We start from the raw sequence: 25,392 nt of genomic DNA, 5'->3' as shown, positions 1-25,392 counted from the left end.
CCAAGGTCTCGTGTGTACCTGCATGGAATTGCAGAGCAGGCATCGCCCTCTCTGCATGCTGTCTTTGTGACTGTGATCAAAACACGTGGTAAACACAAGAGAAAAAAAAGAGAAAAAGAAAAAAGAAAACAAGAGATACATTTAAAAGTAAACAACCCCCTCAAAACCCCAGCTCTCTTTTCTAGCCACCACCAAAAAACAACAGCAGCGACCATAAAAGGGAAGCTTTCTAGAGGCCCCTGGGCTCGCTTACTCTCTTTCTTTCACCAAAAAGTGAGTGTGAAAATGGAAATCAGGGCCATAAGCCAGGGAGAGAAATTGTTTGGGTCACAAGGGGTTTTAGGGAAGATTAAAGGTTGAAGCTGTCATACGGAAAATACAAGTGGAATGTCATGGAGAACTGTGAGACTACAGGAGTTTACCCCAGGGGGCTTGTAAACCCTGTCATTTGAATCACTTGTTATCAGGTGAAGAAGATTAGGATGAAACTATGACCACATTTCTGTCCTCATGTCTTGTGTGGTCAGCTTCCTTGGATGACTTCTCCCTGAAGCAACTCTTTGTCAGGTTTAAGATGTGTTTGCCGAAGTAATCCTGTATGTCTGAAGAACTGCAGAGTTGAGGATGTCCCAAGGACTGGTGTGTCTAACCTGGCATTATGTGGAAACATCAAGAGTATGAAACAATGTAAAAGTAGCATCCTAAGCTTCTGACCACCATATCCTGACCAAGGAAAATGGTGATGTTGTGATCATCCCAGAATCCTCCTCTAGGCTAAAGAAATATTCATGCAGGAAAAGCTATCTCAACCCAGGTTATTGTGCAGTCATGTCCCCTTAGCTTTAGATGATTATGATGCCTATATTCCAGATAATCACTGTGTAAGGACAATTCACATCCCAGAAACTGCACTCATGAGTGAACTGCACCTAATAAAGAAACCTTAGTGTGATCACTTTTTCTTCTTTAAAGTAAGCTCAAGGTCCTTAATTTGACTCTGTGTGTGTGTGTGTGTGTATCTACAAAGCAGTCATCTGAAGTTGCATGATGTGAACACCACAACTAATTTGTGTTGATGTAATCAGTTAGGTGTTTAAGCTCTTTGCTGGAGATGAAGTTTAGCCCTGTATCTGACCTGAGTGTCCTTCACTGACTGATAAGATGACAGGGATGAAGATGATAGAGCATTCAGGAAAAGGTCTTGTAGAAGATCTGTAAGAGTAAGGATACAGTATATACACTGCAGACAGTGGAAGCAGAACTGGACCCTGAATAAGCAGGGGAGAGAAAAGCACCATATGTTGGAAGGTGATGAGTATTATGTAAATAACAGGGATAGAGACGTTTTGTAAATGGGCAGGCTGATCTCATTATTTATCTACAATTAAACTAAACTATGGGGTCATATCATCCTATTGAATCTAGCAGATTAAACTCAGGCTGTCTCCTTTTGTTATTGTTTTTGGGGGAGTTTTGGAGCTTTCTTAATTTAGATCAAAAAATGAGAGGCTTCCTCATAAGCATTTTAATTAACCAGCTGAAGAATTCTCTTGCCCCCAGAGACTTGCAGTACCAAATTCAGAGCTCAGACTGTTGTATTTCAGCTCAGATTGTGTTTGTGTCCCTTTATTCAAGTCAAAAACATAGACAGCAAAACAACTTCCCCCTCCCCGCCACCAACTGACTACTTGGAAAAAAAATAAGGTATCTTCAAAGTTTGATTTTTGACCTAAACATATTCTTTGCAGCAGCCCAGTACTTGAAGACCAGAATGTAAGAGGAAAGTGACCAAAACCTGCAGAGAAAAGCACTTTTATCTGGACCTTATGCCTATGCACACTTTATCCCAGGCACCTTTCCTGCCCCAAGGCATGAGTGCAATAGGGTCATCCAGTGTCTCGTGGCTGAGTAAAATCCCAGTCCTTCCACAGGGCTGCTTGGTGCACTGTCCCGCTGGGGAGAGGCTCTTGGTTGAAGCGCTGGGTTTCCATGGAATGTGCTGCTCCTCAGGGAGATGAGGAGCTCCTTTCTGGTCCTTGGTGCCTCTTGCCCACATCCATTGGGCTGCGGCAACTCCCGACAGCACTCCTCCAGCACGGCGACCTGGCACCACTGCCACCCATCATCCCAGCAGGTTTGTTCAAGGAGAGGAACCGCACACCTTCATGGAGGACACGGGGAGAAACACACTCCCCAGACAGCCTGTGTCCTCCTCTAAGAGGAGCTGGCACAGATACTGCTCCTTTCCAACTTGTGGGGTAGCAGCGAGCCGTAAGGGGGCAGGACATTGAAGAGCAAGTATGGTTTTGGGAAGGGCAGCAGCTCCACGTGGTGGGGAGCGAAGGAGAGCGTGCTGGGCAGCCGGGCAGTTGTCAGCTGTCCTTGCAGTGGTGAGTAGTATCCCATGGCAGGAAAGGAAGCAGAGAGCTTTCTTGGCATCAAGCTAGAAGCCTTTCAAGAATAAAAGCGTAGTCTCAAGTGAATTAATATGGACTTAATAAGGATGAAATTTACAATCAACCTTATTTGTTTCCCTGGTACTCGCTAATTAAGAAGAGAAGTTTAGAAAAACAGACTTCCTAAAACCCAGCGGTGTCTTGTCACCCAGGACACAAAACAAAATACCCTTTTTTCCTAGTCATGAAAATCTCCTGTCAGGGAAAGAGCCTGACAGGCTCTGCTGTGTGGCAGCCTAAAAAATAACAGTCCTGGGCTGCTAAAGCATAGGTTGAGGGCAAAAAGTGCTGGTCAGCCTAACCAAGGCTGTATGTTGTAAAGAGAAAAGAGAAACATTGATTTGTGGCTGCAAATGTCTTAGGTCCTCATTTCCAGGAAAATTCTGATTATTAAAACATTCTGAATTAAAGTATGGTTTACAGGGAAGTGATTTAGAAGCAAAATGGGGAAGGACCACCCTACAAGAGACACCTCACAGAATATTTATGGAACAGGTTTAATTCTGTGAAGAAATGTGTTATTTGATCAGTGGATTGATGGTGGGGTTTCTTGTCATTGTATTGCCAGTTTTGTCTTTTCCAGTGCTCCTTCTCTGGGATAGTCCCATGGGATTACTGGTGGAGTGACTACCTGGTGAAGGATAGCTGTCTCTCTCACAGCAGCTTTATACAAAGTGTCAAATACTCACTGTTATATCTGACTTGGGAGCAAATTCAACTTCTGTCATATGCTGAAGGCCACCAAAGTTCCCGAACTTCTCATGTTTCCTCCACTTTGCTCGCTGATTCTGGAACCAGATCTGGATAAAGGTAAGAATGAAAAGGTACAGAAATTAACAGAGTATGAAGGAGGAACTTCTCAAAGCCAACTACTTTCCCTAAACTCTGAGCATCAGAAAACACTGACCTCCAGTTTGGCAGAACCAGGGGATGAATGTAAAGTAAACCCCTGGGTTTGACAGAGCACTTTTCACACTTTGCATAGCATATGGGATCGCTGGACTACCGTGATACCCTGTCTTCTGTTGTGGCTCACAGAAGAAATAGGATCACCCTGTTCAAGGAAAGACAGTTTTCCAGGGCTCTCTGGGGAAAGCAGATCCTTCTGTGGTCAAAGCTGTGCAGTGGTCAATGCACACAGCATTCTGTGTTCCTTAGAAAGTGTGACATTTCATGACAGAGCTCTTCCACCCTTGGAGTCATTCCAAGTGAATAGACTGAGAAAAGATCCACCTAGATGTTTTGCTGGGCTGCAATAAAAGTCTGTCACCTGTGCAGATGTAGTTACAGGGTTCTACCTACATTTAGCTGGTAGCATTTGGAAATTCACATAAGGGACCTAAGTGAAAGACCCAAGGGGATCACTCAGCAATCTGAATATGTTGTCTGCCATCTCTTTTGCACTAGAAAACAGACAACTAATTTTGTCTGGGGAGTTCCTTTCATCTGTCAGCTGATTTGACCAGTCTGTCTTCTGGCAGAGGTATAAATGTATTTATTGTGCCTCTGCAATTGTTCATCTTGCTGCATTGCTGTGGAAAGTTGAAGCCCCCTTCAATTTTAGTTTCTAGCTTGCTAAGGGACTTGCTGTTTGAATGTAAGCAGGTGGTTCACATGAACACGAAGTGTTAGTTATTGAAGCCATGTGTTACTGGACGTAAATAAATATGTATTTTGAGCCAAATAATGAGCATCTCAGTTGTTTCTGCATCTCTCAACCAAGAAGTAATGGGAATGTCAGGAGCCCTTTGCTATATTGCTGATAGTTAGCTGCTATTTTGCTGATAGAAGTATCTGGGGTTACTGAGAGGACTGTTCTGTTTATCTGGCTTTGCATGTGTCTGGAAACTGCTTAGTGTGTATGAACTTCTCCATTCCCTTTCTACCATGCAGGAGTTATATGATGAAACAGCAGCATTTAACACTCACCAAGTGATAGAGGGCAAAGGGGGCACTCCAGCCAATATTCAGTCTCTGAAGTGCTCCTTCTAAAATCTGCACGTGGAATAAAGTTCTAACTTCATGGACTTACTTTTTTATAACTAAAGGCAAAGATTTTAACACTTTTCAGACCAAACTGCTCTTTTTTGCCCAATCAGCTCTCCAGCACCCTTATGTCTAAAATGATTTCTCAATACCCAGCATGAGTTCTTTTTATTGCGTTTTAAACCTACTCTGCGTGCTCTGTCTACCACAGGTATCATACCTTTATCAACCAAATACACAGAATCACAGAACCATAGAGCTGGTCTCAGCTGGAATGTATCTTTTAAAGAAGATCTAGTTCCAACACTTCTGCTGTGAGCAGGGACATCTTTCACTAGACCAGGCTGCATAAAGTGCCATTAAGCCTGACTTTGAACACTTCCAATGATGGGACACCCACAACTTCTCTGGGCAATCTGTTCCAGTGTCTTGCCAATATCACCATAAAGAATTTCTTCCTCATACACAAAGTAAATCTACCTTCTTTCAGTTTAAAACTGTCACTAATAATCTCACCATAAAAAGATGAGTTTGGCAGTGTCTATTTTCATGAACCAGTGCTGATAAGCATTAAATACGTTACATTTTCTTTAACTCTCCATTAACAGAATATACAGTCCTTTTCACAGTTTTGCCAAAAATCAATGTTTGTCTGACAGGCCACTCATTATCTGCTTGTCCTGTTTACCCTTTAAATACTGACGTAACATTCGATTTCTTCAAGGCCCCTGGAATGGAATGTCTCCCATGCTCCAGAACTGATTAAATATCAACACTGATGACCCAAACTGCTTCTCAAGCAGTTTTTTCAGAACCACTGGAGGTAAGTTACTTAGATGTGTAGATTAAAAATTATCTGTCTGTAGCAGCTGCTGTTCAACCTTATCCTTAAAGAAAGTGCTGCCACCTTACCTGACATATTTCCAAGGATAGAGCAGAAATTATGAGAGAACATCTCTGACATTTATGCACTATCATTGACAGTCCTACTGTTTCTACAACGGAACAGATCAGTATAATTGATCACTTTGGATTTTGTTGGGGTTTTTTTTTTGTTCTTAATTGACTTTAATTGAGTTTTTGATCCTTAATTTTTCTGATCAAAGCTTTGGCTTGCACCCTCCTGCTTTGCTTATTTATTTTTTATAATTTCTTTTTTCTTGTGTTTATTCATATAGGATTCTTAACTTTTTCTGTGTAACACATGTAGTTATACAATTTCATCTATCCACTTAAGCTGTTTCACAGCAATCATAACTTTTTTTCTTGAATGGAAGACAAGATTTTTCACAGTTATGAAGGGTTTCATTTGGTCACTGAATGGGTGTTCACTTACTTATTTGACAGTTAAGTTATATTTCTGAGGTGATCTGACTGACACAAAGCTTTTAGCTTTGTCAAAACTGTTATCTCAAAGTAGCAAGAGCACATTCTTTGCATGCTCACACAAATTCTCTGTGTGCTATTTGACTTGTGTGACAAATGCAGTCAATCAAAACTATAACTTGAAACTTGAACCCAAATTACTGCTAATTTTTAGTTTTGTGGCTGATTTCCCTTTATTAGCCAGGATGAGGTCAAAGACAGAATTTCCTGTGTCTTGTATAACACTGTCTGGATTGGGAATTTGCCATCTGCACTTCATACATGAGAGACTTTTTACCTCTTTCATTTACATCTCAGGTTGATGTTACCCATAATAACTCATTTTTATTTTTCCCCATAGTGATTAAATTTTTTTAAACAAAAACATGTCTGGTTCCTTCACGTTTCATTGTTCTGTGGAGAACATTGACTGGCAGCCCAGCTTGTGTTTTATGCTGTTGGAAATGCATCGTTGGTGTACTGGTATTGCTAATGGGCATATTGTGGCAATGCAGGTCTAATTCTCCCTGTCACCTAACGATGAAGCAATATCATCATGGCTAGTCAATAGTCCCAGGCACGCCATAGTCAATAAACAGCTCTGTGTTGAACTTTGATTGTTAGAGAGGGATATGTGCAAAAAAATACACCAATGACTATAGCACTGGGGCAAGTGCAAAAACTGTCTCAAGCAAAAATCATCACTACAGTGCCTGGTAGACACCACCAAATGCCAGTACAGAGTGGAATGTACATTTTAATGTAGGAGATTTACTATGCAGTAAGAATTTGACATCAATTTTTAGCTCAGTCAGCAACATTATATTACAACTGGGGGAAACTGGATTAGTTTCTGTGCACTGAAATTATAGCCAGGCCATTTACAGCCTGTGATATCAAAATACAGAACACTAAGAAGCACTTCCATTTTGGCAATTATTTTCACATTTTTTGAGACTCTGTGGAAGATGGATGTGGATGACAGTTTGTACTGGATGAATATTAGCCTATAAATGGTTGATAAATGATTAATAAATATTTCCATAAGTGGCTGCTCTGTTGCTACAGAGTCCAACAGGTTGCTCATAACCACCTGTAACTCCTATTTGCTATGCATTTAGTATGCTGGGAGCTCCTGTTAACCCTTTGATTAATTCCATTTGGTTAGTCACAGCTGGGTGACAAATACTTCTTTCCCTATTTGTAGGAAGAGAAGAGTGATACTGGCCTTGTCTGCAGGGTAAGAGAGAGGTCACGTATCTCATTAGCATTGCCACCCAGGCACAAACTGTTAAGCATGCCAAATAATGAATGAATTGCAGTGAACATAGCCTTTTGGAGACACACAGTACCTGAACTCTGGCTTCTGGGAGGTTTATCTTTGCTGCCAGTTGATTGCGAATATGGACATCCGGGTAGTGAGTCACTTGGAAAATTTTCTCCAGTTCCTGGAGCTGCTCAGCTGTGAATGTTGTCCGAATTCTTCGTTTCCCTTTCCTCTCAGCTGTGAAAACCAAGGAAAGATGTATTTCTTTTTACAGGAAAAGGCTACAGGACCACAAGAAGATTCAGAGGTGCAGCAGTTTCTGTAAATTGCTCTGCAGTTGGGATGGCATCTACCACACCTTCTAGATATGTACTTATCACAGGTGACTGGCGCCTGCCATTCTTTAGCAGACAATGTGAATGAACTCCTTTATCATTAAAGAAATGAGTCAAAAGTGTTCATTTGCATTGCTAATTCCATGTATACAACACATGTCAACAGCTACAAATGCCTATGTATTTTAACCACACTAGCCCTGCAACGAGTTTGTCACCAAAGTCCTTCAGTGTTGGACCAGCCATCAACCCCTGAGTGACTGCTGCTCTCTTCTCATACCATTCATACAGCAGCAGGGATAGCCAGCAGTTTAACTTTGCAGTTGCAAAGAAAAGGTGTTTTTCTGACTACCATTGTGTTGTGAGGACTTTCTAAACAAGCTTAACTTTAACTTAACCTTAAGAGTAAGGCATTAGAGCCCATGCAGAAGTTTAGGCGCTGTGAATTCCCAAGTAGACTCCTAGATTGCAACATTGCTTCACCTGTTGTGGTGTGATCACAAAAAGTACTTCCCTCAACACTCCTATAGTGTTTTGAAAATGCCCTCCTACACCAGGATATTTCATTTCAATCATGAACTCTGTATAGAACTTGATGTAAGTTAGAATGAGGTCTCTGTTGCTCCAAAATGATGCTGAAGGTCTTGCAAGGAAGAGGAAAAAGCAGCTGCAGAACATGGAGTTCAACCCCATTCCAAAGCTGGACTCTTCTCTGATTGACAAATGGAGTATCTTCCCACTGACACTGAGTGACCAGTACAAAAAGCCACACCCCAAGCACTGTGAATCACAGGGTTTTTCTAATGAGCTTGGAAAACTGATCTGACCAGAAAATGACGTTTTTCATTCTGTAATCAAAACCTCATTGTGACTCTGTTGACAAAGAAAATAAGGATTAAAATATTCTGTTCATCAGCTTGGTACGAAGCAGCCCAGACACAACACCATTGTGAATATTTCATCTTTTCTAAACCTTCTGGGGACTTTGAAAAGAAACCAGTCATGCAAGAATAACTGAGGAGTGTCATTTATCATAAACACTGTCAATACTACCATGTCTCAGAAACAGCCTAATAAAGCTGATGTCCAACACAGTTAAATCCATATCATTAGACTTTCTACCAGCCTATCAAAGTACTACTCATTAAACTGCAGCACTAGCTTTAGATTCAAGAGAAAAACAGAATTTCCACTGAATCTTGCTGGCACTACTGGGGCAGAGCTTTGAAATGAGAAATATTCCTGTGTGTTTATGCTGAAGGTATAAAGGGCACCTTCTCCTAAGAAGCCCTGATTCCATTTACTTGAACCTTCCCAAAAGATTACTGTAAAGGGGGTTTATTGCTGTATGCAAGAAAAGGGAAATATCAGTGCTGATAGCAGAAATCTTAGGACACTACATCCCCTGGAGATAAGATAGGGTTCCCAGTTCATAATGCTGTTTCTTGAGGATTTTCACCTCACATTTACTATACAACTTACTATACTCTGTCCTGCTGGCACCTCAGAAATGTCCAGGACTAGAGAGCACGGCTTTAGAGAGAACAGGCATGAGTTCCTGGTGTCTCATACCAGCTTCTTGGGTATGAAAATGACCCAGATAACTTGGTGATGAGCAAAAGAAACTCCCCATTAGCTCACTCTAAATCTTTCACATTTTTCTTTCTGGAAAGCTGAATTGTGTTGTAGACAACTCTTACGTAAGGGGAGGGTCTGCACAGCGCTCAGAAGTATCAATCCTACTGAAACCAGACTTTGCAAAGCTGAAACTCATGATGAGATTGAACAAAATGCAGTAACATGAGGTCAGTTATGGGCCAGTAGAGACTGAAGGACAAATTTTGATTTTGACTAGATATGAAATTAAACTGCTAACAAAGTAGACTCCTGTGAACTAATCAAGGCTTTTGCCAGCAAGGAATATAGAAAAGTGTATTTTTTTTAAAATAAGTAATCAGTCATTCCATTTTTAATTTTTTTAAAAACTATTAAGAAATGCAAAAAAATCTGGGACTCAATGTTAACATTTTGTCTTGCAAGATTAAACTTTTTCCAACTGTAGCTTTGATAGTTCCCTTTGCCTTGGGACCTCAGCTTAGAGATCCCATAGCAAACAACAGCATTCAGAATTACAGTCTAATAAAGAATGTGGGTGGAAGATGTAGGACTAGGAAGTGTTGGAAGTGTGGAACTTTGGCTTTTCAAATGTGGCTCTAGAGTCTCTGGGGAAATAAGACTCTGTCTGAGTTTCCTGAGCTATTTTTTATGTAAAAGCTGGGGATATTCAAGTGCGCTTTTATGCTCTGTGAAAGTCATTTGCAGGTTAGCTGGCTGCTGAAACCAAGACTGAAAATACAAGGCAGCTAAATATGTCAGCATTTTCAGATGCTTAAGAGATATAGCTGTCTATACACTGCCTTACTGTTGACATTGGAAGGGCCAGATCCTCCACACTGATAAAGCAGTATAGCTCCTTTAAATTCAGTATCAGGCTCATTTGTCCTCTGCAGATCTGCTTTATTACTAGGTCAGACTTGGAGCAAGTTGGAACATATGAACTTTGTAGAAATAGAAATTCTTCTTGAAGGTGCACAGTGGAAGGATGAGATCAATGACTACAAGTTGCAGCAAGGAAAATTCTGGTTACATACGAGGTAAAACATGTTTTTATTATGAGAGTAGTCTGATGTGGGCCAGGAGAGGCTGTCAAGTCTCAGACCTTGCAGACACTCTGAACTTGACTGGTCAAAAGCCTAGGCCACCTGATTTAAGCTAGCCCTGCTTAGATTTGGGGTTGGAAAAGTTAGTCTCCAGAGGCCCCTCACAACTTATTTTATTATGTAATCTCTGACCTCCAAATAACGACATGAATTAAAGCCCCCCCATCATTCCTTACCTAAAAAGTAAGAGAGCTTACAGCATTAAGGCCTTAAACTAAGCACAACTCAAAGCATCTGATTTACAGTTGCTTATATACACAGTTCTGGCATATTGCAGCTTATTTCCACTGTCCAGTGTAACAGAGTTTCAAGAAATTCAAGGTATGAGAAAATCAATACTGATGACTACTGCTCAAAGAGGTTTTTTAACATTTGCATTTTATGACATAAAAGCTGCACAGCTGCAATAATGCTATACTTGGGGAAAATGTCTTCTGGACTACATTCTGCAGTAGGCAAATTGCCTGTGGTACGCCTTGCACTGCTGTTTCTTAGCTGCATATCTGAACCAGCTAGAAAAATGCTGCCTCAGGGAGATCCGTGCAATCGTACCCCCCATTTGTACTTACCCCAGTGGCAGCTAGGACTGTATCAAGCCTACTTGGGCCATACACTGGAAGGACAAGGAATTAAAAATGCAGGAGAAGGGCTGGAAATCAATGTTAGCATGTATTTGCCTTGAAGTAAGTAATCTAGGTAGATGAAGATTGGTGGGACCAGTTTATCTTGCTGCAATCTTCCTTGTCATTTCTGGACAGACACCCTCTCACAGTATGTGACAACCAGATACAAAGATTCTGCTTCTTCTTTGACAAGGAGAAAGCAGTTACATAAGCAAGTGGCTTTAGCTATATATCCTCACAAATACATTTTTCTCTATGTAACAAAGGTGACTATATCATTTGTTTCTCAATAAGAAACTATGGTGTGTTGAAATAGAGCCTCATTTTATCTGGTTAAGTTCTGTTTCATCCTTTTTTGCTTTTTTCAGAGAAGTTCCTCTCTCTCTCTCTCTTTGTAATTCAGATATGTGGATCTCCCAGACAGTTCCTTCTGGCTTTTCTGAATGTTGTTTTCCTTTGGTGATATTCTGCTCGTGGCAGACAGCCCCATAGCCAAAACCTCCAGTTATTACAGAGAGTTAATGGCATCAGGACAAAACCTGCTTGTCTGTATAAAGGGATGTGCCCATGGCAGTCCCTCTCCAAGTGAAAGAGTGGGCTCATGGCTTTCAAAAGAGCTTGTGCTGCAATATTTAGGCATGAGTACTGCAGTGTTGCTAATCTTTATTAAAGTGGTTTTCCAGCCTAAGAAGGACTGGCATAGCCAGTGAGACTGATCCTAATTGGATGGGTACAATATGCTCCAGATAGAGCCTCCTGCTTGTAAAACACAGCATTTCACGTCCAGCTGCTGCCTCTTCAGGCATTGCCAAACTTAATTCAGAGAAGCACAACTTGAACTTTTAAAATCTTGACCTCCTCCCTTCAGTCCAAAACTCCTTCATATAGAGTTGCTTCCATCCTGGCACTGGGTACAGTGCCTAATCACCTGACAGCAAGACTGAAATGCAGAGAGAAGGTACAGAGGGTGTGAGCAGGACTGCTAAAAATACCGGGCTAGAAACCTGTTTAAGCAGGCTGTACGGTGGTGGTCAGGGGAGTTTCTTAAGCCTGCTTGTCAGAGGAGTTGGCAAGGAGTAGACAGTATGTATGAAACCATTCATGCAGACAGTTTGTTGTGGAGGATTGTGCACACCATCAACCTGAGCCCCTGGTGAATTTAACCTTTCCTGTCTGCCAGCAAAGTGATGACAGTTTTTACAAATTCTCTTGCCTGAAATGGTGGTGTGCATAACTCTGGCATGGCCAGTGGTCAGCAGAATATCTGAAGGATGAAGGAAACCATCAGGTCTGTACCTAGGGCAAAGGTCATGCACACTCATGAACTCCTTCAGGCCAATGTGGATTGCGGGTAGATTCATGTGTAGGTTCCTCATGCAGCTAAACCTGAAGCTTGATGCTTGACACATTAATTTCAGTGAATGTTTGCCATAGTCAAACCTCACCTTAAGAACAGTGGCCAGCCTAAACCAATAATGGTTCTCATCAAAGAAAACAGGTTCCCCATCACTCTCCCCACACTCTCTGGTCCAAAACCCTTGTGAGAAACCAACCATTTGGAAGAGGGAGAAAGCTGAGCTTATTGCAGGCTGCACAGACAGCCTGCTTTCTTCTTTATTCCTGCTCTTTGTGGCTATTTGTACCTGCAAACATCTAGACACCAATCAGGAATGTTTATTTACATCTCTGCCTCTGCTGTTTCCCCGTTAAGCATAAAGGGCTTGCTACAGTAAGTAAAAGACCTGCCCTCAATCTCAAAGGACAGCAATTAACAGTACCGTATCCTGTGTCTTTAATGAAAAGTTCTAGGACAATTTTGGAGAAGCCAATAAATATTTATTAAGACCTCTGAAATTAACTATTCATGATGTGCCATCAGCTTTACAAGTGGTCATATTATACAGATTCTTCTAGAAGGAACAAATTAACCTCTGGGTCCTGTGTAAAGTACCCTTTTGATCCAAAATTCCCAGGAAAGAAGGGGCTGCTTGAGGAAAGCATTGAATGTTAACAATTGTTTTAAATAAATAAAACTCCAAACCCAAAACCCATGAAGAAACAACACAAAAGGAATTTATTATAGTCCCCAGCTGCTGACAGCTTTGCTTTCTTCAGTGCTTACTTGTACCAGTGAGACTACTATGCGAACAGAGTTTGAAGGGTGAGAGTAAAGGATTCAGGTTTTCACTTAATATCCAGGGTGTCATTATAAGCAGTCAGTCTTCAAAGAGGGAGGAAAAAAACAGGAATCATCCTTCAACAAGTAAACCCACCAAAACAAGGTCAATGACCTGGGGCATTTCCAAGTGTATATAGAGGAACATTGCACTTTAGAGACACGGGGTTGCAGGGACTATTCACACAGATAAACAAAAGGCTGGTAAAACAGCTAATGGCAGCCAAATTATATATATGGGCATTTCTTTTCTTTCCTCCCGCTTTTCCTTTTCATTTAGAATTGTTTCCTTTTGTTCTGCAGGACAATGGGATGCTTGTGCCCTTTCTCACAGTCCCACTGGCATATTCTGGGCAGCTGATATTTATCTGGGATTGTGATTGCACAGTGCTTCGTTGTCTCTTGGGTGTTTCAAAAATGCATTAAGATAAGTCATATTAAGATAAGCATATTGGGGAAAAGACTGTCTGTGAGAGATAAACCATGCTGTTTCACAGGGGTACATGGATTTGACCATATTGTCCACAAATGAACAGTACTAGTGAATTTATTACTTCAGAGAAAACACAAACATTGAGCTAAGGATGTCTGCAACTGGCATCAGTACAGAGGGGACATGACTTATATTGCTATTCTTCCAGAACTGAGATTATCTCCATTTCTGTTGCCTTTATGAAAATTGCCACCAGAATTCATCAATATGCTTTGGGATAACAGATGCTATCATAACAATAAAACAATTAGATTAATAAAAAGATCCCTGAGCTCCCAGTCAGCAATGTGCAGAGGATTTCTGCTATGGAAATATTTGGGTGATGCTGACTCATTAGGGCAGCTTCCTCTACAGCAAATAATGAAGACATGAGCTGCAGGAAGTAATGTGAATCTCTGAACCACGTGTGGTTCACAGACTGAACACCTTAGTTTCTGGTGGAACTAGGAGCCAGCTCTGTTTATTGAAGCATGATCTATGCTGTCCTTGAATTATTTCCCAGAGAAGAAATCCCACAAGACCAGACATCACCACTGAGGGTGATGCCTGGCCTCTCCAAGGCACTGACTGCTCCTTTGCTTGAGCAGAAGACTGGAACCATTACCTGTGTGCAATGCTGGGCACACGCACACAGTGCCTTTGGATGTAGTTACACTGCACACCTGTCCAATGTATACAATCAGACCCAGCATGTGTAAAAGACAAAAATGATTGCCCAGGAGGATCTAAACTAGGCTGGAATCTTCTACCTGGTAATCTCCACCAGGAGATCTAAACATGCCTGACTAAGCTGGACAGATGATGGGCCCCTAATCTGAACTGATTCTGATCAGGGCTCTGGAGCTGCCAAAGTGAGCCTGCTGTCTCTCTGTCAGACAGAGCAATAAGGGGTTGGTAATGCAGCCCCATTAACTGGCTCCTACACAATGAATTTTCCCTAACTGCTCCTTAAGAGCAGACACTTGGGGAATGCTGCCACACATCAGGCAGGCATGGGGGTATGTTATCCTCTCAGGCTCTGGTGCTCCACTCTTCTGAATAGGCAAGCCAAGTCTCAGGGGGGTCAGACAGAGCAGAGAGAAGTAATTAAAAGTAAAATGTGAGCTTAGGATTTGGGTGTTTACACAGACAGGTTGCTGAGAGGCAGACCAACAACCACTAGAGTTTGCCCTGCTTGCTCTGAAGTTTTGAGTACCTTGGAAGTGATGGTGGTTGCACGTGGCAAAGGGGCTGCAATGACTCATCTCACAGAAGCTGGCCCAGAGTCTGAACCTGCAGCTCCAAAGTAAGGCCTTCCTTAGAATGATCTTCTAAAACAGATTTTATCAAAGCTGTTTCTCCTTCTAAAGTGGGCTTTTTCAATGCTGCTTTCTAAGAATCCAGGTTTTCTGAAAAGGCTCTGCTGAGCTTTTCATGCAGAAGGCCACAGGTGAAAGCATACAGCATTCAGAATGAAGGCACCCAAATTCAAATAAGGGTTTAGCAAAACTAAATGCCAGTGTCAGCATGTCTCTAGCATATGAGGGCTCTTCTTTTTTTGCTTACAATGCAGCCTCTAAGTTCAAAGTACAAGAGGCATTGCTTCCTGCAAGTGGTTTGTGATAAGGGCATAAATCTATTTAGCTTAAATGACACTGCATTTCTAAACCGCTTAGTGGCAGAAGCCATTTTGTAGGAAAAGAAAAATTTTAGGGAATTGTTGCAGGATGTCCTGGAAATAGGCTCCAAATCCATATTCAGGGTCACAGTTGGAGTGCTCTTGCTACCTCAGACCAAATGCCCATGAAGGAGGTTGTTGTCGAAGCCTCCTCCTCACCTTTCTCCTCCTGTGCACAACAGCATCAAAGCCCAGCCTTCCTGCCTCCAAGGTGATTGTATAGCATGCCTGATTTCTTCTGTTCCCTGACAACTACACAGATGTGTGTGTCTGGATAGAGCCCAGGGCCCTTCCTCTCAAATCATGAAGGAATTTTACACCAATAGACGTGTGCTGAGAGGGAGAAGTGAGGGAATGCCCTGCCAAAGGCTTCTGATGTCTTCACATCAGAAAGGTCTCACGCTGCTGAGGCTGGTGCTGTTCCTCTGAGTGCATAATGGCGTGGTCGGTGTGGGTGTGAGGGAGGTGCTGGGGACACCTCCATGGATACACTATGGGCATTTGAGACTGCCAAAGTGCCTTGTCAGAGGACCCATAACTGACCTGTAGCTGCCATGCCAAAAGCATTTCTGAAGTACCCCACAGCTGACAGGTGCATAAACAGAAGTTAATTTGCTATCAGCTTGAGCTGTCAGCAGGACTACGGACTGCTTCCAGGAATGATGCAGTCTACCCTTCCTGCAGGTGTTGTTGCTGACTTTGTCCAAGAAAGGTGATACCTGCCACAGCCAGAGGCAGGAGAAAAAGAGCTGCCAGCTCTTCCCCCATAATGTAAAGTGGAAGAAGGAGGCTGAAACTTGAGATACAGGGAAGTATTTTAAACCCAGGCCTCCAGCTCTCTGCTAGGAATGACACAGTGCATGAATGGGATCCAAAACATCATTGTTTGCACACCACGGGGAAAATGTCAATCCTGTGCTTTAGGATTCTCCCTCCTTCTTGAGCCAGTTTCTATCAAAGGCTCAGCAACTGCAGGAACCAGTAGCCTAGGAAATGGCAGATCATTAAACCTCTGCTTGGCTTCAAAACCTCACTGCGATGAGGGAACAGAGGGATTTTGTTTAAAACGCCTTTAAAATACACATTGCAATTGAAGGGGGCTGCTCATGTTGGCTCAGGTTTGTGCAGGCAATTACATGCTTCCTCCCCTGCTTTACTGATGAGGCTGGTACCCACCACGGTGCTGGTCAATGAGGCTAAGTGCCAAGTCAGGATAGCTACCTCCTGGCTGGAAATTCCCTCACATCTGAATATTCTACTTTTATACTCAGAGGCAACTCCAAGAGCCAGATACATACAGCCCTGACTCTTCTGTGAGGAGGCAACATGATTTAGCCCTGCTGTCATGAGCTGTGTGCAGCTTACAGGGCAGAGAAAAGCTAAAATTTCCAGTTATCTTACATGGCTTCTCCCTGCATCACGACTGACGGCTGTCTTGTGGTAGAGGAGGTGACAGCAGCTTGTCACAGGACTCATGTGTACCATGGCAGCAGTGGCAGAAACAAGGATTTTCTTTCAAATGTATGTCACAGAAAGTGTTGTTTCTCCTGCCAGCTTGCAGAGTATGGAGCAAGGATGATGTGTGGATCTTAGGAAAGTCAGCTGAGTAACCCCACATCTGCCATCTTCAATGGACTTAAACGGAATGCCCACTTTCCCCTCAAGTAAATAATAACAAACTGCAAAAAACACCTTTCTGCTGCTGCTGAAAACATGTTTTCTGGAGTGTAATAAGAATGTCTGTATTTAGTTTTCCTCAAAGTCAAAGAACTTAGAGGAATTCTTCTCACATGCAGCTAATTAACTGCCCTCTGTCTGTTAGGAGCTTGTCTTGTTCAGATACCACATATCCTGCTTAGCCTAAAGTCTCTGTGCAACATATTGGAAAAGGATATTTGTGCTGTCCAGTGCTTTGGCTAAGAGAATAGACCGTTGTTTACCAGTGCTCATAATTAAATTAACAGATTCACCAACATGGCCAGAATTGAAAATTGTGTCTGACGCATCCTGCCAAATCTACTGCGTATCACTGGTTTGCTGGTGTGCATGCTGATGACCTCTTCATCACCTGTACAGTGGGTCCAAGGTGTACAGAACACATTGAGCTGACTCGGCTTATTCACCAGCCTCTCTCCCCACCTTGTGCAATGCACATTCTCCAGGAAACGGGCATTGCACAACCCTGGCAGTGAGGCTCAGAACGTGCTAACTCCTCACACCCCGAGCAGGAGGGCAATAAACACCCAAAACAGTCCCTACCATTAACATTGGTAGAGTTGGTAGGACTGAGCTGGAACTTCAGCTCAAACAGTGGCTCTTCAGTCTTCTGATGGCAAGAATGAAGAATGAAGACGTGAGTCTCTGTGACTCAGCCAGGAGCTATGGCCATCTACTGTGACTCAGCCAATGGAAACATTTGTAATGTCTGTTGTTTATCACCATGTACGTAATTGTAAGATAACAGTTGTTTTTTGGGGCATTGAAGGGGAAAGTCTGGGTATGGAGGCACTCACCATGAAGTGGATGGTCCACTGGGAAACCACATAGCTGATCTTCCTCTTCCTCATGTTTTCTTTTGCCTTCCAGACATTCACGTCCCGTGTCCTCACCCAGAAGGGACACTGGGTTGGCAGTAGGCCTTCTGCAGTGAGCTGCCTGAACTCTCCTTGCTTTGGCCATGGGTGCAGCACATGTGGTGGGAAGAAGCATTTTGACTGAAGGTAAACCACAGTCAGACTGTCTCTGGCTGCTGGAATCTGTGAAGGACACAGCACAAGACAGCTTTGAATAAAGCAGCCACCGTTAAGTGCACCTTCCAGTTTGTGTGAAAAAAGTGGTCTGGATACTATGCCATTCAAACCTGATCATACTTTAAATGGCCTTAATCCTTCTGTGCTGTACTTCAATGCCAAGATTACCCCATGTTGCAGACACAGGATCTCAGTGAATTTGACCCCCACATTTTGCCTGTTCTCTGTTTCCTTCCACGTTAAAACCTTCAATGGTCCTTATGAGAGATTTTTTAAAAGGACCGTAAAAATAAGGAGACATAACCAAAAGATGGAGAAATCTCAGCTTCTCTGTCAGTATCCAAATTAGTGGCTGCCTTTCTTGAAGAACATGGAAGTGAAGTGGATATTGAGCTGCTCTGAAAATCTGTCAACAAGATTGCCATGGAATTTGCTGGACATCAAATGCTTTTAAAAGTCTGGTCCTTTCTTAAATATCCCTGTAGATACACCTACCCTAGAGGAAAATGGGCCAATGAATAGGTTAAAAGTCAGTGTCTTCCCCAATTCAGGTCCCTCTGTCCTTTCCTCTCCATCTGGGCTGCCTGCTGCTCTGATTTAGGCATTGGACAATTCTAAAGGCAGCCTTTGCCCAGGCTGTCAACATTTCCCTCTGTGACAGATGACACTGGTGATATCTAGGAAGGTACTAACAGCCAACTCATCTCTGTGAAATCACCTGCATGCTCTTGTTGATAGGCCAAACAGGAGAAGCATGTGTTGGCCTATTTCCATGAAGTGCAGCTGTAACATGAGCTTAGATTTGAGATGGACATTATAAACCATCTCTAAGGTAACTTCACCTCCCTTTTCTATATTACAGCCTTGCCATAAACCCCGATGCTGAATGTTCAATATGCTGCCTTTGGTAGCTGCAATCATGGCTCAGTTGACTCTCCAGAGACAAGACATCTGTATCTGTGCTGCTTTAATGGCAAGCCTAGAATTTGCTCCAGTTCTCCTCCCCACCTGGATTTCTTTGCTTGGAAAGACAGAGTAAAAGGCAACACATAAACATAACGTACCCATTAGAGAATTTAGGTTTCATGGTTTGCATGGTCTGGGAGCAAATATAACAGTACAGGTCTGTCTGCTATTATTGCCAAAGAACATTAAAATCCTAATGTTACAATGGACTGCACCCCTGAGCAGTCTCCTACATCTAGACTCTGGGGTTTGCTGCATCTGTGGGTGGTCCCCTCTACCTTCTCATATCTAAAAGGTAGCAGGTGTGAACCACTACAGACTGTGCTGGAAGAGACTCCTTAATTTTTAATGCATTTTACTATATTATATTAATCATATCATATCATATCATATCATATCATATCATATCATATATATATAGTCACATCTGGCATTGGCAAAACATCTAACTTTTTAGACTTGTTAGAGATTTCTTTTCTCAAACAAACAAGTTCTATTTGAAAGCAGCTTTGGAGCAATGATCATTGTAACATCTGGAGACAAAGTACCCAATTCTGATTCTCCCCTCAGTAAGAGCCCACACAATAGGAATTTTATAGAGGGTTGACACTTCCATGAAGAAAATGAGGTTGTAAGAGCTCCAAACATTGGACAAAGCTTCATTTCAATAAAGAATAATTGTCTAAATGTTATCAATTTAAAATATCACCAATCTTTGAGTAACCTTCTAAACACAATTACATGTGTACAGTCATGTGGACCTTAAAAACCTGGCCCACCTCTGCGTTTGAGGCACATTGTGCAAAACAGGAGTCATTTTATTCCTTTAGTATCAACTAATTTTGAGTTTTCTGGTGAGAAAACAGGTGAAGTTTTAAATAATATTTGTGGGATAAAGGAGAAGGACAGACCTGGGAATGGTTACTAGCATGAGGCAGGGGTTAAATAACAGATGATCAGAGGCTATCAGTACTGGCATAGGTTCTTAGCCCAGGATTTCTATCTCAGTCTCCCATCCCTAAAATAAGGACTAGTTGCACTCCTTTGCTAGATGTGTTGCTGTGAAAATTAATATGTTACAGAAGTGATGATGCATATATCCTACAGTAATGAAAAATGTAAGGGAACCTAAGCAAGGTGCTCTTATGGGGAGTGATTAAAGCTTTCTAAGAATGACATTAGCATTTCCTAAATTATAGAAGACTTTTCATGTCTTCATTCTTCATATACAACTTTCCTCCCCAAAATTTTTCCCTGAGATGCTCACATACCCTAGTGATGAGCGCAAGTTACGTATAAGCACAGCAGTGAGCAATTACAGACTGAAGTAGTAAGAACAGGGAGGAAATGGAAGACAGTCCTAGGCAGATGGGAAAATGCCAATGTCTCTGTGAACTGGTGAAAAGGAGTGGGAAGATCGGTTGTTTGAGATCAAAGAAGTATGAGCCTCAAAGATAGGGGAGTTTTTCTGGAGGATAAGATTGAAGGTAGATGATACTGAGTTTATAGCACATAGAAGAGAGTTAGGAGCCCCAATCTTGTTTGTATTGCAACCTTCTCTGGTGTTTATTGTTCTGACCAAGTAAAGAGACTGCCTGAAGTGGTTGTTCTTTAGGCCAGCTAGAATTTTTTTGGGTACACATTCTTGTGACTCCAGCAGGGAGCTCTGAAAAATAGCTATGAACTGACACAGGGCAAAACTTCCTCTAGGGAATGTAGTTTTCTTTTTTTTTTCCTCCAGGGAAGGCAATGACATTTCAGCCTAGCGCAACACGAGATACTTGTTACTGTCATGAACAGAAATTACTTTGACTTGTGGCTCAAAATGGTCTTTTTGTCTTGACTTTCAGTTGCATAGGAAAGGATGGACAATTTCAGGCAAGATAGTAGGGTATTATTTTGAAAGCAGGAGGTTATTTCAGATGACCTAAGTTCCATTTAAGCCTTCTTGTGTAATCACTGGAGAGAGACAGACCTGTGGAGGCACAAGGTTTACGATTTTAGGGTCTTACTAAGGCTGTGAACAGGGAAGAGTCTATCACTGAGAAACAAAAGCATCTTTGTATTGTGTTGTTTTTCTATTTCTTCTACATATTTTTTCTTTCTTTCCTATTTTTTTTGCTTTTCAGGTTTATTGGTTTTCCTTGTAATAGGTGGGGTGAATTGGTCTTATTGGCCAGATGGTGTCTGTTCAGTTAGATTCCTTCAGTTTGTTTCCTCTTTAGTGATAAAGCTGGGTGGAGTGTTGCTAAAGGTGAACAATCATCATTTGTGTGTAAAGTGGTGGTTGTATTCCTGTTAATTTGCATATCATTACCATGATGGAGCATAACACAAGCAGAATGACAAAATTACCGTATCTGTTACTGCTTTCACTATTAATTTCCCAGGTGTAACACTCTTATCCCAAGCTTTCCATGACTTGATAAAGGATCTCCTGTTGGTGAAACCTCACTAGCAGAAACCAGGGCAGTAATGAACAATCACTTCAGATGTTCAATTTCAAGTACATTAACATCCAGGTTCCCAGGAATTTCAGAACAATTTTTTTTTTTTTCCTGAAACAGGCCTGATATTCTTCTGTGTTTTAAATGACAGAGTTGGCACAAGGAGATCAGCACACACTGGGTGTTTAATTGTGTTCTTTGCAAAGGCCATGGTTACCCTTTCTAGGCACTGTAACAAAAGGTTAAGAGGAAAAGCACAGACTGCATACTAAAATGTCTTCTTGTCCATTATTTGGTTTTTATTTGGTAAGAGTCTTCAGTGATTTCAACAGGCTTCAAAAACTGCAGCTCCACGTCCTCCAGCTGTTGTGTTTGTGCAGAGAACTCCCCTATGACTAACACTGCAACTAGGAAGCCAAATGCTTCAGAGAACACTGCACACTCCTTATTCCAACTCCCACTGGAATGACACTCACAAAAACATATGAACTCAGGAGTCAGGCCCAGAGATGTTCCCATACATGATGAAGCCCCAGCTTTTTGTGAGATTGTGCTGGCACTGTGCATCACAACATCCTTTTTGTCAGAGACTCAGAATAATTTGTTAGAAGCAACTTCTAGAAGTCATCTGGTCCAGCACCCATGGGTTTTCTTGGGAATCTTGGCCTGCACCCCTTATTTAGAATCATAGGTTGGAAAAGACTTTTAAAGTCATCGAGTCCAAACATTAGATCACCAAGTCCAACCATTTCTGACATTCTGCATCTTCTGCTCCCCCGGTCCTACCTATCTCCTCAGCTCACAATGTCTAGATTTAGACTTCAGGACAAGAGTGATCTTGGTACTGAGACTGTCTACATCAGATGGTAATTTCTGGCCTCAGTATTTGCCCTATAGTAGCCTATGTGATGCCATATGGATCTTCCCGTCTCTCATATGAGTCATGGCTTTGCTCAGATAAATACCATCTGGTGCTGTGGGGAATGTTCTTAAAATCTATAGTAAGATATAACTAAGCCCTGACCTGTAGTACTTCCTTCCTTGCTGCTGCTGAACTGTTATGAGAAAGCAGCTGGATCTGTATCCCATCCTGGAATTTTCAGCAAGTTCCCTAGCTCATTTCAGTTCCTTGACCTTGGCCAGCACCGAGCCATACTAGATGTGGCTGATTATTTACACAATTTTTTTAATGACAATGTTATATGGTATGAAGCTGAATGACTTAGATGGAATACAGCAATTATCCCAAGATGTACAGCACAGAGTATTGTGCTTCAGAAATAAATATAATTTATCTGAATAAATCACAGTTCTGCTCAGAAAGCAAAGGGTAATAAACTTAGGTACCACATTCTTAGGTAAGAAACAAATAATGAAAAGGTTTTAATTTTTTTTAAGCTTCCTTGATCAATCAAAAACAAAATACAACAACATTCTGGAAGATTTCTACAGCTTTCCTGCTTTCCCACTTCCAATAGCAATTAAGTGAATCTTCACGTGTATACACCATTTCCTTTAGTTAATATTCTATATTCCCTTAAGTCTATGAATTCAGCCTTGCTTTCTAGCAGGGGAGAGAAGGGTCACTATATTCTCCTGCTACAGCTACAGTCTCTGTCTGGTGAAGCAAAGCCAAAGGCAAGGCCTGGTAGTTCTGCCTGCATTGCTTTCAAGATGAAAAAATGACTGTATGCTCAGGTGGAGCAACTTGGGGTGAGGCTGCACTGGCAGGGCAGTAGTGCAGTCCCAGGAACCCACCATGTCCTGCATGCAGATTTGTCAGACCCCTGTGCTTGCAGCAGCCAAGACACACTTAGCTAAGACCACAGCGAAACGAGGCTTCGACATATGCATTGTTTTGAAAAAAGACTTAATACATAAAGATCCTGTCTCTGCTCCCAGAGAACACTCTTGCGTTGTTGAAATCCAGTTCTGTGGCCCATGTGGTGAACAAGCACTGACTGAATTTTCAGTGGTGTTATTTGTCTCACTTTGGATCCTGCGGCACAAAGCGACTGCCACGGGCTCTCAGGAAAGGACTTTCAGCTCACAAAACCACACTGCCATGGCTCACAGCAGCATTTCTCCCCCTTCACAACCTGGCACCTGTGCTCCTTCAGCACATGGGCCCCACTGCACCAGGAGCAGCCATGTCCTTGTCCACCCTGACAAACTACCAAGTTCTTGCTTCTTTCAGGACTGCTGGTCCAGTTCCAGCCAGCAAAAGCAGCTTAAGGAAACCTCCAAATGCTCCAGTCCTCCAATAGTACCAGTGGTGAAACAGGCAAGCAACACTTGCCAAAACCTTCAGTAACCTCGTTTTTATCTTTGGAACAGCTTTTTCTTTGAGAAGGAAGCTGTAACTCCAGATGACCTGGAGATGTTCCCTCCAAAACCCAGTTATCCTATGGTTCTGGGAAAAAACAGCAGAACACTATCTCTCTTCCCCATACACAAGTTTCCATGGAAAGCTAGTTACCGGAACAAAGGCAGTAGTGGTATATTCAGCCCCAGTGCTGTGAGGTGAGTGGTGGGCCGACTGCCACATGGTGAGGAGACGAGTTATCCTGTGTCAGAGATGAACAAAAGGAAGTCCAAATCTTGGGCAAAGCATGACTCAGAGTCAGTGTTAGGGTGCTTGCGTCCAACCCCAGTAACCAGTTACACTAGTGAGGAGGTTCCCTCCCCATTAGGTCTTGTTCGCTTTCCAGTCCAGGTCGGTATCCAGTTTGGACATAAAAAAAGAAACTATGAAACCATGCACATAGGCAAATAGTTTCTTGGACTAACAGACTCTTGGAAAAAGACTCTCTCCCTTACTAATGAGTGGTTCATCCAGTGTCCTGGGAAATGGGGTCCTGATCCATTAAAAAAAATATCTCTATATTATAAAAAATAAAGTGTAGTATTAAGCTTTGTTGAAAGCAGTTGAGTTTGAGGTGAGTGAAAAATTTTGTGTCAAAACTACAGGTAATTTTTTGTTTAAGTGGATCTGCTTGTATACATAAAGTATCTCTTTTTCATGGAAGATGCAGATTGAAAAGATGAAAAAATACTAAATCCAGAAAATGCTGGATGTTGTACTTTCTTTAACCAAAGAAGGAGGCAATTTCTGTGGGGGTAAAAGTTCACTCAAGGCCAGAGTAACTAAACTGTGAAAACTATAGTCAAAAAGTCTAATGCACTTGCTGGTTTGCTAAGATCAAAGTTATGCAAGTTTTCTACTAGCTGTTTTTATTTCGCTCATGAAAGAACCTAGTGTCCATGATGATAAGAAGAAATTATTAAACATGTATGCTTTTTTATTCCAGCAATTGGGTTCTAAGACTCCTATAGGTACCATTTCCCTTAGAGATCGTTTCTCCTGCTAGAGGGCAAGTGGTCAGATCTATCAGAAAAGGGTGCTGGTATGAGATTTGACTGTAATTTTAGACAACAGTCAACTCTTGATATAAGTGAAACTCCGAAAATTTTGTTACGTTTCAGCAGTCTTAGGCTTCCTGAGTGTGAATGCCTTCTTATGGCAGGCATTTATCTGTTTTATTCCCCCCTACCAGATAACAAGAGTATTGTTTTTCAAAAGGAAAGATGCTGTATTTTTTACAAGAAGCACTCCTCACTGAAGAGAGCTACCTGAAATAACTTTTCATGTTGCATACTCACCTCTCCAATGACACTGGGGCCTTACAACATACAAACCCCCAGTCTGATCTACTGCGAGGTTGAAAGCAAATTATTTTTAAAATATTATTTCTGTATATATAATGAATGATTTGTACCTGATAAGGGAAATCCCAAATTCCTACAAAAGTTAAAGAATCGAAATTCCACACAATTAAACCCGACAGCTGTAGAGATCAAAAAGCAAGGAGCGCTTTCATTAAGAGCTATAACTGGTACTTACCAAAGGCCACCGCTGACCCTGCTTTTAGGGACTGAGGTCTCTCGGCGTAGCTATTCCTGTTTCTGGTTTCACTGCTCAGGACACTGCTGGCAGAAGGTTTCTTTAAGATTTCCTCAATGGAGAAGGACAGGCTGGGCTTCCTCTGTCCAGCACACACCCGGGGGTCCGTCATATTCCCGCCAGGGTGGCACACAGGGCGGCACACAGATCGGCACACAGGGTGGCACACAGATCGGCACACAGGGTG

General features: G+C 42.1%; 1 protein-coding gene across 1 annotated transcript; it reads right to left on the bottom strand.

The window, feature by feature from the left end:
- Positions 1-2,155: 2,155 nt before the first annotated feature.
- On the bottom strand, positions 2,156-25,317 carry LOC131592037 (intestine-specific homeobox-like). The gene is made up of 5 exons (XM_058863280.1): positions 25,146-25,317; positions 17,592-17,834; positions 7,160-7,311; positions 3,146-3,256; positions 2,156-2,451 (listed from the first exon to the last, which is right to left on the bottom strand). Exons 1-5 carry the CDS (start codon positions 25,315-25,317, stop codon positions 2,215-2,217), a joined length of 915 nt encoding a protein of 304 aa, XP_058719263.1. The 3' UTR covers positions 2,156-2,214.
- Positions 25,318-25,392: the final 75 nt, after the last annotated feature.

The sequence above is a fragment of the Poecile atricapillus genome, chromosome W (genome assembly GCF_030490865.1).
Source record: "Poecile atricapillus isolate bPoeAtr1 chromosome W, bPoeAtr1.hap1, whole genome shotgun sequence".
Taxonomy (NCBI): Eukaryota; Metazoa; Chordata; class Aves; order Passeriformes; family Paridae; genus Poecile; species Poecile atricapillus.
The sequence above is the reverse complement of the archived record's forward strand: the minus strand, read 5'-3'. Positions and strand labels throughout refer to the sequence as shown.

What these genes read in the sequence shown, in the direction of transcription:
- LOC131592037 (XM_058863280.1), bottom strand. Translation starts at nt 25,317, where the DNA reads ATGACGGACCCCCGGGTGTGTGCTGGACAGAGGAAGCCCAGCCTGTCC. An exon ending in AGGGTCAGCGGTGGCCTTTG is followed by an intron (nt 17,835 to 25,145) that starts GTAAGTACCAGT and finishes TGTCCTTCACAG; the next exon opens with ATTCCAGCAGCCAGAGACAG. An exon ending in CTCCCAAGTCAGATATAACA is followed by an intron (nt 2,452 to 3,145) that starts GTGAGTATTTGA and finishes TATTCTTGAAAG; the next exon opens with GCTTCTAGCTTGATGCCAAG.